This window comes from Galeopterus variegatus, unplaced genomic scaffold (assembly GCF_000696425.1).
Source record: "Galeopterus variegatus unplaced genomic scaffold, G_variegatus-3.0.2 Scaffold867, whole genome shotgun sequence".
NCBI classification, from domain to species: Eukaryota; Metazoa; Chordata; class Mammalia; order Dermoptera; family Cynocephalidae; genus Galeopterus; species Galeopterus variegatus.
The window spans coordinates 222,796-237,518 of NW_007726978.1; the positions used below are offsets into that span (position 1 = coordinate 222,796).

The 14,723-nt window shown below is 38.5% G+C and overlaps 1 protein-coding gene across 1 annotated transcript in view; it reads left to right on the forward strand.

Moving 5' to 3' along the window:
- The window catches only part of CDC123 (cell division cycle 123), a 52,475-nt gene that overhangs the window by 384 nt on the left and 37,368 nt on the right, over nucleotides 1-14,723 (forward strand). Inside the window, exons 2-4 of the mRNA XM_008573037.1 lie at nucleotides 2,065-2,136; nucleotides 10,834-10,891; nucleotides 11,159-11,191. Of these exons, the coding sequence (XP_008571259.1) occupies nucleotides 2,065-2,136; nucleotides 10,834-10,891; nucleotides 11,159-11,191 (163 nt within the window). The remainder of the gene's footprint in view (nucleotides 1-2,064; nucleotides 2,137-10,833; nucleotides 10,892-11,158; nucleotides 11,192-14,723) is intronic.

Sequence of the window (14,723 nt, forward strand, 5' to 3'; positions counted from 1 at the left end):
CTGGCAAAAGGGAACTGCGACACGGGCGAATCCTGTCTCCATCAAAGGAATGCAGGCCTTATATTGACCAGACGGGAGCGACAGTGTCGAGATGTCGACTTCCTCATGGTGGTTGAAGTGGGGAGGTTAGCAAAGTAGATCAGTGCGTCCCATTGCGAGTTAGGGAGTGTGCTAGGGGAGGTAGGAGGGTAGGTCGGAGGCGTGGGTGAACTAGTTTAGGCTTGGAAGTTCACCATTGCTACTTTTGGAATTGCCAGAGTTGCTGGGTGATCTGGAGAACTGGGTAGTCTGGGCTTTGTCACTGACTAGCTCAACGGGTGACTTAATTGCTCTCCGCCCCCTCTGGGGAGGGGGTATTTGGAAGGTGTTGGTCAAAGGATACGTAATTACGCTCACGAGAGATAAGTTTGTGAGATCTGTTTTACAGCATGGTGACTATAGTTAACGAAGATACAATGTATTCTTGAAAAACTAAGAGAAGGGATAAGTGCTCGCACCACAAGAATTATAACTATGCAAGGTAATGCGTTTGTTAATTAGCTAGGTTTAACCATTCCACAGTGTCTGTACTTCAAAACATGTTGTACACGATAGATACATACAGTTTTATCTGTCAATTTAAAAAAAGTTGCTAATAGAATATCTGATTTTGTTAGCCAATATTTCAGTAATAGATTAATAATGGTTTTAGTCAATAAAAATTGGATATATTCTTTAAAAATCGTATAGTCGGTTTAAATTGTAAGTTAAAATGTATAAGAAAAAATTTCAAATTCCTAAATAGTATTGGAATGTTTGCAAGAACCTTTGATTCATTTTACTTATAGTTTTGTTTGTTAGCTTTTTAAGAGTTTAATGCTTGGGAAGGCTTATTTGTAATGAGACAGTAGACATTTAAAAAGAAAATTAAATGCATTTTTATAAATAGAGTATAAGTCATTAAAGAGACTTTTAAGTCGTAAAGGCTGACTTGAAATTGGTTAAAATTTAGTAGATTTACAAACAGAATAATTAGATTTGTTAGTTGAAGTTCTAAAGCTAGGAAGAACTAGGCTTTTGAATGTGAAATTGTAACTTTGATAAATCAAATAGTAATTTTTAAAACCGAAGTAGCCTATGAATAATCTTTTCTGTGCACAGAAATAATTTGTAATGTGCCAAAAAACTTGTTTGGTAAGTAGATGAGGCATATTATAAGTCAATGATGTTCTATCAACTCTCTAAAAGCAGGCTGTAATCTTTTTCACTTTTTAAAAAATATTTACCACAAGATCACAATAATAGCATTGCTCTTAGGTATCTGTGTCAGGAATTTTTGATGATTTATTATAAGAGGATGAAACACAAATTATCCCATAAGTTTTTAAGTGACTTCAACTATGATTTTACCATCGTTAATTATGATTCCCTGAAACAAATTAAGCTAAAGCATGCCAAGTTAAATAGCTTTCTGTCTCTGGTGATTAGTTTAATAGAATGCCACCAAAACACATCCAAACATTTTGTGAATACTTAGCCATGTGTGCTCATTGCCAACCAAAGAGTGGCTTCCAGATCTTGAGTCTACTTCAGCCCTTTACCTTAGAAGGTGGCCAAATGCTGTTAATCTCCTGGCTTGTTTTGCTGCATTTCGTGTGTTGCTGCAAATACCTGCTGATCTCAGATTTCTTAGACTTGGAATCATTGTGCTCTCTCAGAATTCTTTTGAGCTTGTTGCTTTTGTACTGTGATTTCTATCTGGTTCTTTGGATTTGGCTGGGTTTTGTTTGTTTGTTTGTACTGTGATTTCTATCTGGTTCTTTGGATTTGGCTGGGTTTTGTTTGTTTGTTTGTTTGTTTGTTTTACCACAAAGGCAATTGTGGTAATTACGTGAAATTTATTTATATTATTCTAATTCCTAGTCTGCTTCTACTAAATGTACATCATTAACATTTTCTACTTCATGTTAAAATAAAGAGAACAAATCCTTCAAAAATTAATCAAGTATGGAATTATTTTCTCTGCTTATGGTTGGTCTTTTAAAATGATGCCGTTTTTGGTATGTGTGTTTTTTATTTTTTTAGTGTCATTCTTCCACTTCCTCAGAATGTGAAGGATTATTTACTTGATGATGGAACTCTGGTGGTTTCAGGAAGGTAAAGTATATCAGAAAAAATTCTGTAAACTTATCATAAAGAAATGTTGTAATGAGTAAATCTCAACATTTACCATATAAAATGAATAAATTACCTTAAGCACCATTCTCTTCCTTTAGCTCTTTTTTTTTTAAAAAAATCTAAAATTATGGGCCAATCTTTGTCCCATATTCCTTGCCATTGCTCAATTAATATTTTCAAAACTGAATACTTCCTCCTCTGATAATTAGTAGTTGCGAAATTAAGCAGTTCCTTTCATCTCTACCTTTAGACAATGGATATAATAACTTTTCCTTCTGAAGGTAGCAGGGAGAGAGGAGGCACATTATAACCCTTTGAGATTCTTCAGTTTTTAAGATAAAAAAATTCATCGCCTGTTGCAAACAGAAAGCTTTACTAGGGAAGATCAATTAATTCCTCAACATTTCATCCCCACAGCTGATCATGGCCCCATCCTTACCTTCTAGAACCTGTTCAGGGAGTTCCCCTATTTGTAAAGGGAAGAAGTTATCATATTTCAGTGCAAACTTGAAAAAAGTTTAAGAATCATAGAACTTAAGTTCCAGTCTTTTCATTCTGGTCTCTGCTCAGAAGTCATATTATCAAAGTGTTCATTCCTTAACATCCTTTCTAAAATAGCCTAATAGTGACCCTTCTTAATCTCCTGATCTCTCTTTTCTGCATCACACTTATATACACCTAACATAATCATTCTATTAGAATGCAGCTTCATGAGAATAGGGACTTGGCCAATTTCGTTCACCTCAGTTCATGGAACAGTGCCTGATACATAGAGGTGCTTGCTAAACATTTGTTGGATGAATGAACCTTAGAAATATAGTTAGAGTTGTGTGTGTTTTCAGTAACGCTAACTTGACCTTGCATTTTTGCCTGATGGATTTTTAGTGTAAGCTTTCTGGATTATATTTCTGTTTTTGGTATTTACAGCCCCTTAAAACCTGAAAATTGGGCCGGCCCGGTGGCGCACTCAGTAGAATGCGGTGCTTGGGAGCGTGGCGGCGCTCCCGCCGAGGGTTCGGATCCCATATAGAGACCGGTCCGCTCACTGGTTGAGCGCGGTGTGGGCACGACACCGAGCGTTGCTATCCCATTGCCATCCCATTGCCAGTCGCGGTATGGGCATGGCACTGAGGGTTGCGATCCTGTTACCGGTCATGAAAAAGACAAAAAAAGGAAAAAGCCAGTCGCGGTACGGGCATGGCACTGAGGGTTGCGATCCTGTTACCGGTCATGAAAAAGACAAAAAAAGGAAAAAAAAAAAAAAAACACCTGAAAATTATAAATGGAGAGCCTCATTAACTTAGAATAATTGGAGGACAAGGAAACAGTAGAAAAGTTAGACAGATCTCAACTTTGGGATAGTTACAGACATAATTTTATCTCCAATACAGCACATAAAATAATCTTATAAAAACGAGACTCTAAATAAAATGACTCCATATGCTAGAAAGCACTTGGTTGATTTCAGTACTATAAACATATTGAAGAACTCCTATGTTGATTTTCATTGGCCAGTTGTTTGCATAAGCCTCTGGCTTAGGCAAGTGTTAAACAGTATTTTGCATGGTGCTATATTGTGCTATACAGTAATGCACAAATCACAAATCCTGCCCTTTTGGAGTTGATAGTTCAGCTTCATATTTTGTAGGAGTCAGTATGGCCTAGAGCTGGTTCTTTAGTAGGTTGCCTAGGTTCAAATCATATTTTTGCTGTTTTCCAACTTTCTTTTCTTTCTTTTTAAAATTATCATATTCATTGTTACAAATCATACTTTTTCTTTATGCGCCTTATCCAATCTCTCCCTTTCCCCCTCCCCCTCTAATAAGCATAGAATTGTGCTCTCCATCTGACAGGTTGACTGTTCCTCTGTTGGTTTGTTGCCTCGGTGATCTGTCCAGTACTGAGACGGGTGTGATCAAGTCCTCCCCTATTATCATAAATTAGATGCTTCTTCTAATACTTTGGAGTGTTGTTTGTGGAGAGAGAGGGCCTCTTCTTTTTTTTAAATTTTTTATTTTTGGTTTCTGGTGCCTCTCCTTTTGTCAGTGAAGTTGAGAGCCTGGCATGCCATCTATATGGTGGCTGTGACTGCTTTGTTTGTCTCAGTTTCCTTGTCTGTAAATGGGGCAAATGATTATTTAGAGCTTAGCTCATAGGGTTGTTGCAAGGATGAAAAGCAATAATGTGTTAATGTTCAACGTACAGTATATTGTATGCTCTTAAGAAATACTAACTGCTGTCATCATCATTAATTGTAGTCTGGATGAACATTAAACAAATACACAAGTAAACAGGTAAGTGAGAATTGGGATAAGTGCTATGAAAGAAATAGGGTGGTACTGACATTGAGTTGCTGGGAGGGGAGAGGACTGCAGGGAGGGTCCTTTTGAGCCTCTGAGATGTGAAGGTGGAGGAAGGTAGTCAGTTGCGGGGTGGAGGGAAGAATCTTCCAGGCTGAGGGAACAGCATTAACAAAGGCTCTGAGGCATGGAAGATCTTGACATGCAGGAAACTAGGAGAGGATCATGTGGCTGGAACGGGGAGAGTAAAGGGGGACAGTTTTGTGACATGGGGGAGGTGGTTAGGGTTAAGATTGGGGAGTGTGTGTGGGAGTTGTCTTAAAGTTCCTAGAATTTATTCTGAGGATGACAGGAAGACATCGAAGATTTCTGAGCAAGAGAGTGACTTGATAGATTGCAGTTTCAGAACAGTGGCTGGTCACTGTGTGGAAATGGAAGGCCGGTTAGGAGGTTCCTACCTTGGACCAGGTGAGACCTGCTAGTGGCTTGAACTAAGATGGTTATGGTGGAGGGAGAGAAGTGTGTGTATTTGAGATATTTTGGAGCTGGCATCTTCAGAACTTGATGATGGAAAGGGAAGTATCAAGCATTCCTCTCAGATTTCTGATTGAACACTAGATGAACGGAAATGTCATTTGCTTTGTTGAAAAAAGCAATATTTATCAATTAATCACTGTAAGCTGGGGTGATCCAGGAAGTTTTTGTGGTAAGCTGATACTTGAACTGACCCCACAAGTTGGGTCTGACTCAGATGGTGCCTCCTTTCCAAGCACTAATCTTCATTTTCCCTTTTTGGTTCTGAATTTTTTCCTGATCCTGTCTCCCTTATGGCAGAATAATAATAGATGACACTTGTTAGGTGTGCTCTTATTTTGATTCTTCACAACTCTGTTATCCTGACTTTATAGATGGGATACTGATGCAGAGCTCTGGCGAACAGTTGCAGAACTGAGATGATTAAACTGTCTGCCTTCAGAGCCAGTGCACTTATGTGCCAGCTCTGTGCAAGCTGTAATGTAAAAAACAATGGAATCCTACATATTAGCATCATACTTTTATCAGTTCAGTCCTCAGTATTTAGAGGGTTACCTTAGAAAGCCAAGTTTTATAAATTTGCAAACTGGTACACATTACCATTTTTTATAGTGAACATGTTTTGTGTCATACCTCACAGTAGGCATTGCAAAGTTCTTCTGAAGAACTATATGTATATACTGATTACAAATGTGTTTTTGAAAATGTATTTTGTTATGCTAACAAAAAATCACAGGTGATTTTTAGAGTGATAAAATACATTTTCAAGTTTGTTGGGTACATTTTATGTTGTAAGTTAAGTAAGGCATGTTAAAGATAATGTTGCATTTAAAAATGTGGGCTGACCAGTTAGCTCATTTGGTTAGAGCATAGTGTAATAAAAATGTCATGTGGCATTTAAAGAGAGATATAAGAGAAAGAAAGGGTAGTGCAGGGATTCATGAGTAGACAGTATTATCACTATAGTACAGTGTTTGGTTCTTAGCTTTTTGAATCTGGAAACTCAATTCTATAGGAATGCAAAGAGTTGATTAAAATTTAAGGAACTGACACACATTAACCCAAGTCACAGCAGATTGACTGATAAACCAGAGTGTCAATTTCTTGATTTGCAGAGGAGAGTATGTGTTTCTGGTGATTGCTACCACTCGGAAGAACACTTAATACATAGTATACCCTCAACAAATATGAACAGAATCACTCTCTGTAGCTTCATGTTTCTTAACAATGTACTTAGACTATTGTAGTGGACTGAATTATGTCCCCCTGAAACTCATTGAAGCTTGAATTGTGTCCCCCAAGTTTTATGTATTAGAAACTTAGCCCCCACTGTGACTGTTAAGAGGATGGGAAATCCTATTATGGTAATTGAAAGGTGGAGTCTTGAGGAGGTGATTGGATTATAGGACCGTGCAGTAGTAAATGGATTAAAAATGATGGTCAGAGGCATGGTTCTGAGGGCTTTAAAGGAAGAGGAGAGTCTGTCTCTCTTGCTCTTGTTCTCTCTGCTTCCACCATCTTGCAGTGTGAGACCCAGGGTCACTGTTGCCACCACCAGATAGACTTTGGGCTTCCTAGCCTCAGAAACTGTAAGCAATAAATTTGGTTTTCTTATAAATTACCCAGTTCCATGTACTTTGTTACAAGCAACAAAAATGGACTAATACAACTATTATTTTTTAATATTATCTCTGTCTTCAATATTATTTTTGTTATGGTCTTTGGAGACTTAGCTTTCTTATATTCTTTTATCTTTTTTTTTTTTTTTCCTTTTTTTGTCTTTTTTCGTGACCGGCAACGGATCGCAACCCTCAGTGTCACGCCCGTACCGGACCGGCTACGGGATCGCAACCCTCAGTGTTGCTCCCGCACCTCGCTCAGCCAGTGAGCGGCCGGTCTGTATGTGGGATCCGAACCCTCGGCGGGAGCGCCGCCGCGCTTCCCAAGCGGCGCACTGCAGCAGTGCGCCACCGGGCCGGCCCTATCCTTTTATCTTCATTACAGTTTTTGGTTAAATTGGTAGTCAGTGTTAACAGTATTATGTCATTACTGTTGACTACTCAGCCACATTATATACTATGATTACCTTTTTTTTTTTTTAATGACTTTGATTTCCCTGGAACTAATACTTATGTTTTTATTTGTTTTATTTTCTATGTATCTCTTACTAATATTTCACAAATGTTCCAGTAGACAGGTCATATGCCTATTAGCTATTTTACTAAACCTTCAAATACAGTTCCAAATCTAGCAGTTCCATTTTTCCTTTCCCAGAGATCTCACTTTAGCAGTTATCCATCTTCCTGTTCCATTCTGAGTTGGCAGCTCTGCAGGTCTGGTATACAGTTGTAAGCTTGGGATTTTTCTTACGTGTTGGATTTTCTGTTACTTGGATACCACATTTTTGTTTCTTTTGGTTTACTCGTTTTATTGAAACACATGCTCTAGAATATATAGGAAGAAAAGCTTTTGAGTCTTTTCATGTCTGAAAAAATTTTCATTCTACTCTTACACTTGATTTGTTGGGGGTAGGGGGTTGGCTAAATATGGTATTCTAAGCAGAAAATTGCCCTCTGATTTTGAAGGCATAGTCCGCTTTCTTCTAGAATACTACAAAAGCCCATGTCATTTTGATTTGTGTTTTTATTGTGACTTGTTTTTCCTTATGAATGTTCTTGAGATTTTCTCTTTCATATTTTATATTTAATCATAGTCTCTATCACCTATCTGCTATGGTGTAACCCACCACCCTAAACTTAGTGGCTCGAAATAGTAACCTTTTTATTTGTCAGTGATTGCTCAGCTGGGGGTTGGGTGACACTTTTCTTGGGTCTCTCTGGGTCTCTTACATTACTGCACATCGTGCAAACAGAGGCACTGCCAGCTTTTGTTCTTGACCATCTTTTCAAGGGTGTTTATAGAGTTAGCAGCTTCAGAAGATAGAATGTCTCCCTCCAGAGCACAGAGCAGGTTTACTGTGCAATATAAATAAAGATAATGTCTCCCCTTGGGCCAGAGATTGAGCAGGCTTACTTGTAGCCCATTATAAAACATAAGATTCCCTAAGTTCAGGGTTCCTCAGTTGTAATGCAAACCTGGGTCACCCTGCGTCACCGCTGTGGGGTGTGAGGGCAAGAGGGAACTGAGGCAAAGATGAAGGTCATGCTGCATGCTGTGCTGTGAATAACATAGCACCTTGTTTCTGATCCAGGAGTTTCCTCGTCTTCTGCCAGTGTCATGAAACTGTGGCAGGTTAACTTAGGGTAAAATCTCAGGTCCTCTATAATTCTTGACACTGAGCAGGTCTTCTATTGGTCTTGCTAATAACGTCACTCATGTGGCTGTAGTCACTGAGTGGCTATACTGAGCTGGAAAGTCTTATCATGGCCTCACTCATGTCTGGTAGCTGATACTCTCATCTGGGCCTCTTTCTGTGTGGCTCCTCATCCTCAGAAAGGCGAGCTTAGCTTCTTTATAGAGCAGTGGCAGAATTCCTAAAGGATGAGAGTGGAAGCTGTAAGTATTCTTGACATTGAGCTTCAGAATCACATGGTGTCATTTGTGCTATATTTTATTGATGTTCAAATGAGTCTTGAAGCCAGTCTAAATGAAAGGGATGGGAAAATAATAAATGCCATTTCTCGATGGGAAGAGTGGCAACGTCACCCTTGAAAAGGGCATATCTAAAGAAACAGAAAGAATTATTGTGGCTGTCTTTGCATATGTACGGTGGTTTTTTTATTCTTTCCATTCATTGTGCTAGTACTTGGTAGGCCCTTTTGCTCTAGAGACTTGTATTTTCCAGTTTTGGGACATTAACAAATTTTATATCTTTTATAACTTCCTCTTATCTTTTTGCTTCTCCTTCTGGAACTTTTATTACTTACATGTTGGATCAGTTGTCTGAATTTTATCATTTCTTCTCTATTGTCTATCTTTTTGTCTTCCTTGTTCTACTTTCTGGGTAATTTTCTTGATTTTTCTATTTATTCTGTTGAGTTTTTACATTTCAGGTATCATGTTTTCAGTTTCTACAAGGACATTAATGATTTTTTAAAATATTTTTCATCTGGTCCCTTTATTTTTTTATTCCATGTACCTTTTTTATCTCATTTTTAAAAACTTTTATTTTTAATCTTGGAACCTTTCTTCAGTTTTCTAATGATTGATTAGGCCTTTATTCATATTTAAGAGTGAGGAGGAGACACACACGAACATTTGCAAACTTTGCGTACCTGGGTGGGACTTGTTGACTAAGAGTGCCGTTGGTTAGCAAGTATCGATAGAAGATTCCAGATGACAGTATCTGTAGGTCTTTTCTCTAGTGTTGTTCAGTTCCTACAGAGAAGAATCCTCTAATCTGTCTGTTCTGAGAGCAGGGTGGGAGGAAGGGGCGAGGGGCAGCACTGTTCAGTATGGCTTTCACATAGCTCCTTGTCGTTGTCTAGCATTTCACCCCTGAATTCCTCTGGGCCATTATGAACCTGAACCCCTAGCCTCTTTAGTTCATTTTTTCCCAGTAACAAACCTACTTACCAAAGAGGCTGAGGAGGATTAGTTGCTAGGGTGTGCGAAGTAAAGAAGATTGAGTCTTACTGCTCGGTAGATGGACTTTGCACAGATCACCTTGTTTTTAGCCTAAAGCTTCAGTAGCCTCTTCAGTGATATCTCAGAGTTCTAACCTGTCGCTCCTTGGGTTTTCTCAGTCTTACTGCTCGGTAGATGGACTTTGCACAGATCACCTTGTTTTTAGCCTAGAGCTTCAGTAGCCTCTTCAGTGATATCTCAGAGTTCTAACCTGTCGCTCCTTGGGTTTTCTCTCCCATTGGCTTTCTGTTTTCCAAGCTTTGTTGCCATCTTTCTTTTGTAGTTGTCTCCTTTTTGGTCCTTTTGTCCTTGGGATCTTTCCTGTCATTGTAGCAGAGTTTCAAGGGGGAAATAGGGATAAATGCACATGTTTAGCCAGAGCTTCCTTTTCCATTTTTCTTGTATAGCCTTTGTGTAGCTCCTGTGCTGGTTCTTCTTTTGATTTTTTTTTTCCCCCCAAAGATGTGAGTTCTTCCAAGGCTAATTGTAGTTGAGTGTTGAGGAAGGGCCAGGGCAGTGTTCTGATTATTCCCTCTGAGTTCTTTCAGCTTTTGTTCCCCTGCTATGCAGTAAGGATTGGCTGCTGGATGGCCCTTTTCAACACCCTGCTTTGCTTACTGGCTTCTTCAGAGATAGTGTGCCTGAGAACCCCCTGCCCCCCAGCCTTTTCTGTGGTCCAGCCTAGACCCAGAGTAATTCCTGACACCGGCCTACATGCTCTGTTTTCATTGTACAAAGAAAAGACTCTTGGTTTGGGCCCCCAAGGGTGTCTGTCCTGTCAACTGTGTAGAACAGCTTTTCAGACATTTCTTTTTGATGTCTTCCTGCATCCTTTGATGTTGTCTGTCTTGGGCAGCACATTCACATATATTGGGTTTCAGAGTCATAGATAATTCTTAGTATTATCAGAGATGGAGTTTCAGTTCTCTTTTCCTTGTTTTCAGTGCTTTCTGACAAGAGGGCATAAAGTTTTTATTCTGTCATCTCTTACTGGACATGCACTCTTGTTAATTTTATATTGTTTTTTACTCATGTCTTAAAAAGTGAACTTTTCCTTATATTCCCCAATTCTAAGGCTGTTTTATATATATATATATATATACACACACACACACACACATACATATATATATATATATATACACACACATATATATATATAAATAAAATATATATGTATTCAGTACACCTGAAATTATGATGACATAGTACCAAAGTTTTTTTCTTGCTTAATTTTCGCTTTATGTGTTTTTAGGGAAGATCCACCAACACACTCTCAGCCAGACAGGGATGATGAAGCAGAAGAAATACAGGTTGGTAAAAAATAAGATAATCTGTTCTGTAGACTCTTCTAATTTAAATGATCTCTGAAATGGTTCTGACATTTAGATCGTATCTTAACATTTGATAAAAGTGAGAAATTACATGAAAAACTCACCTTGACATATATTTTTACATATAATTTGTGTTCAGAAAAAGATGTCTCCTGTTTATGTATCATTTTTAGATGGAGTGCTGATTTTTGGAAGCCCAAAACAGTATTTGATTTTAATGTTTTTTATGTTGTCTGTTCCACGCAGTGGTCTGATGATGAGAACACAGCCACACTTACGGTAAGAGCAACATGTCATCTGTGTGGGGACGGCTTTACACTGTCACAGAAGAATTAGCTTCGAGGTTTAAATGCATACCTCCCTAAATTCCCACATACTCACCATTTCAAGTATCTTTTTCTCTGTGGGCTATTATTTATTATTTTGAAAAATAACTTGAATCATTATTTAACAGGCAAACATGGTTTGCTTTCTTTTTCCCTTTGATTGCAAAGGAGATATTTTAAGTGCATATTTGATGCTTTGACATGTTTGTTGTTTTGATGTTTTTCTTTCTTTTTTTTTTTTTGGTGGCTGGCCAGCAAAAAAAGGATCTGAACCTTTGATCTTGGTGCCATAAGGTGGCGCTCTAACCAGCTGAGCTAACTGGCCAGCAACCTGTTTCTGTTAAACTCTGAAGGAAGGAATCAAGCCTAACATTAAACTCTGAGATTACCAGATCTGTGGACCTAAATTAAAGGGAAAATCTATTTTAACTTATTCAAGTATATTTAAATGGTATAAAAATTACAGTTTATTTCAAGCACAAATAGAAAAGTATGTGACTTTAACCAACATTTTATATAAAAATATAGAAGTTGATGAAGCATATTGTAGTCTTTCAGGATAAGAGTGCTGTTGTGAAATTTATCTTAAAAATTTTTTTAATAAAAATATTTTTAGAGGAATGAGTAAAGCAAAAACTGTAATTCTAAAAATAGATAAATGAAACTCCTCATACCTTGAGATAAAAAGTCTTTCTCTTTAATAAAATCCTTTACAAATAAATGAAAAAAGGGAACTAGATCTAATAGAACTCTAATAAGATGATACTAATGTTTATTTTAATGAAAGAAATATGGTTTCTAGGGTACAAGGGGAAAAAAAGTGGAGATGCCTAAAACTGACATATTTCCCTAGGTATGAAAAGTTAAGCATGTCAGCAGATGCAGAAATGGAAAATTTGTGTGTTTTATTAACTTTGGACGCCATACAGATTACTTTCCTTGTATGAAAATTCCATTCAGTGTAATTGTTACCTATCTACCATACTTAGGGCACTCTGCTGGGTTCTATGAGATAAACAAAGATGAATGTGATTTGATTCTTGCCATTAGGGAGTTTATAAACCAGTGAGGAAAGGTGACAAAAGATAGGGGGTGGATGGCAGTGCTGTCAGAATAGATAGAGCAGTTGCAACTGAGGGCACCCAGAAGTGCTTGAAGGGAGAAGTGGTATTTGACCTGGTCCTTAAAGGTGGCAAGGATTATCAGTATCAGCTCATGTTTTTAAATATGTATAGATGGATAGATACAGGAATTAATACTATAAAGGTGTCTGTATCTTAGTCTGTTCCTGTAACAAGATACCTTAGACGGGGTAATTTATAAGTAATAGAAATTCATTTCTCACAGTTTGGGAGGTTAGGAAGTCCAAGATCACGCACCAGCATGTTCAGTGAGTATCTTGTGAGAGTTTGCTCTCTACTTCCAGGATGGCATCTTGTTGCTGCATCTTCATATGGCCGAAGAGATGGAAGGTCCAGGCAGCTCTCTAGAGCCTCTTTTATGAGGGCATTAATCCCATTCAGAGGACAGAGACCTCATGACTTAATCACTTCCCAAAAGGCCCCACCTTTTAATACCACCACAAGGGGAATTAAGTTTAAACATGAATTTTAGGGAGACACAGACATTCAAACCGTAGCAATATGCATGTGTGCATGTGTGTCTATTTACCAAACTGTTCACCAAGAAGATTTAGAGTCAGTGACATATGACATCATGATAGCTCTGAACATACCTAGTGCCCTAATCTTGGTTTCTTTCTTTTTTTTTTTTTTTTTTGTCTTTTTTCCGGTCCGGCAACGGATTGCAACCCTCAGTGTTGCCCCCGTACCGGACCGGGGACCGGCAACGGGATCGCAAACCTCGGCGTTGCTCCCGCGCCTCGCTCAGCCAGTGAGCGGGAACCGGTCTGCATGTGGGATCCGAACCCTCGGGCGGGAGCGCCGCCGCGCTTCCCAAGCAGCGCACCATCCAGTGCGCCACCGGGCCGGCCCCCTAATCTTGGTTTCTAAATACCATTCTCTACTACCAGGAATCAAAATTTCTTGGAAAAATTTAGGACTGGGGTGAGGAATGTAAAAGTGAACCTGCAACAACTTGTCATGCCAGAAACTATGGAAATGCTCAAAGGATGACAGGGATGTGACAGAAAGATTGAAGCCAGCTTGAAGGGGCTCCTACTGGCTGAAACTTTGAGCATCACGACAAATAATGATAGTAATAGACTATAACCCATTGATTAAAAGAAGAATCCATGATCCCATAGTGACATAAATAAAAGTGATTAAATTTATTTAATTTATTTAATGGGGGAGAAGAGAAAGCCCTTCTTCAGTAGTAAAGCAGTAACTAATAAATGTAGAAGGAATGAAGGAATTAGAAATTACCATTTGGCAACCATTACCATAATGTTTGATTGAATAGAGGTTAAAAACAGTGGGTAAATATTTGATGAGAAAGAAGATTATTTGCATATTCTCAAAATAATCTCCACCCAAATTACTTACTAATTCCAAAGGGAAAAATAGGACCTTTACAGTGGCAAGACCTGGCATCCTTATGATCAAAGTTAATCTTATGGGTGATACCTGCAAGGTGTGTTCCTGATATGATGCACAGGAAGGACACATCACCTGCCTCAGCTACATACCTGAACCTAAAAATGAGGAAACATCCAACACACTCAACTGTGTTTGGAAATTATTTATGATAACTGCCCTGTGCTCTTCAGAAATGTTAAAAGTCATGAATGATAAGAACAACAAAGAGAGGAACTGTTACAGATCAAAGGAGATTAAAGAGACGTGACAGCTAGATGCAATGCATGATTCTAGACTGGATCCTGGACCAGAAAAGTTTTGATTTTTTCTTTTGCTATAAAAGATATTGTTAGAACAATTGGCAAATTTTAAAGAAGATCTGTAGATTAGATAATGGTATTATATAGTGTTAGTTCTCTGATTTTGATAATTTTACTGTGTTCTGCAAGAGAATGTTAAAATGGCTTTTTAGGAAATACACGCTGAAGTATTTAGGGTAAAGGGGCATCATGACTGCAACTTACTCTAAAACAGTATAGTAATAAATATGTGTTATATATATGAATATAAATAAACCATACACACATGCATAGATAAACAGCGAGGAGGGGCTGGGGCGAGAATGATAAAATAAATGTGGTAAAACGGGGAGTCTGGGTGAAGAGCATATAGAAATTCTTGGTATTCTTCTTTATGATGTTTCTAAAAGCCTGAAATTATTTAAAAATAAAAACTTAATGAAAAAGAGTTTGGGTTTCACTGGGTGGAACTAGATGGAATTGGGGAACATTCATGGTAGAAAAACACTCTTAGGGCCGGCCTGGTGGCGCACTGGATAGTGCGCCGCTTGGGAAGCGCGGCGGCGCTCCCGTCCGAGGGTTCGGATCCCACATACGGACCGGCTCCCGCTCACTGGCTGAGCGAGGCGCGGGAGCAACACCGAGG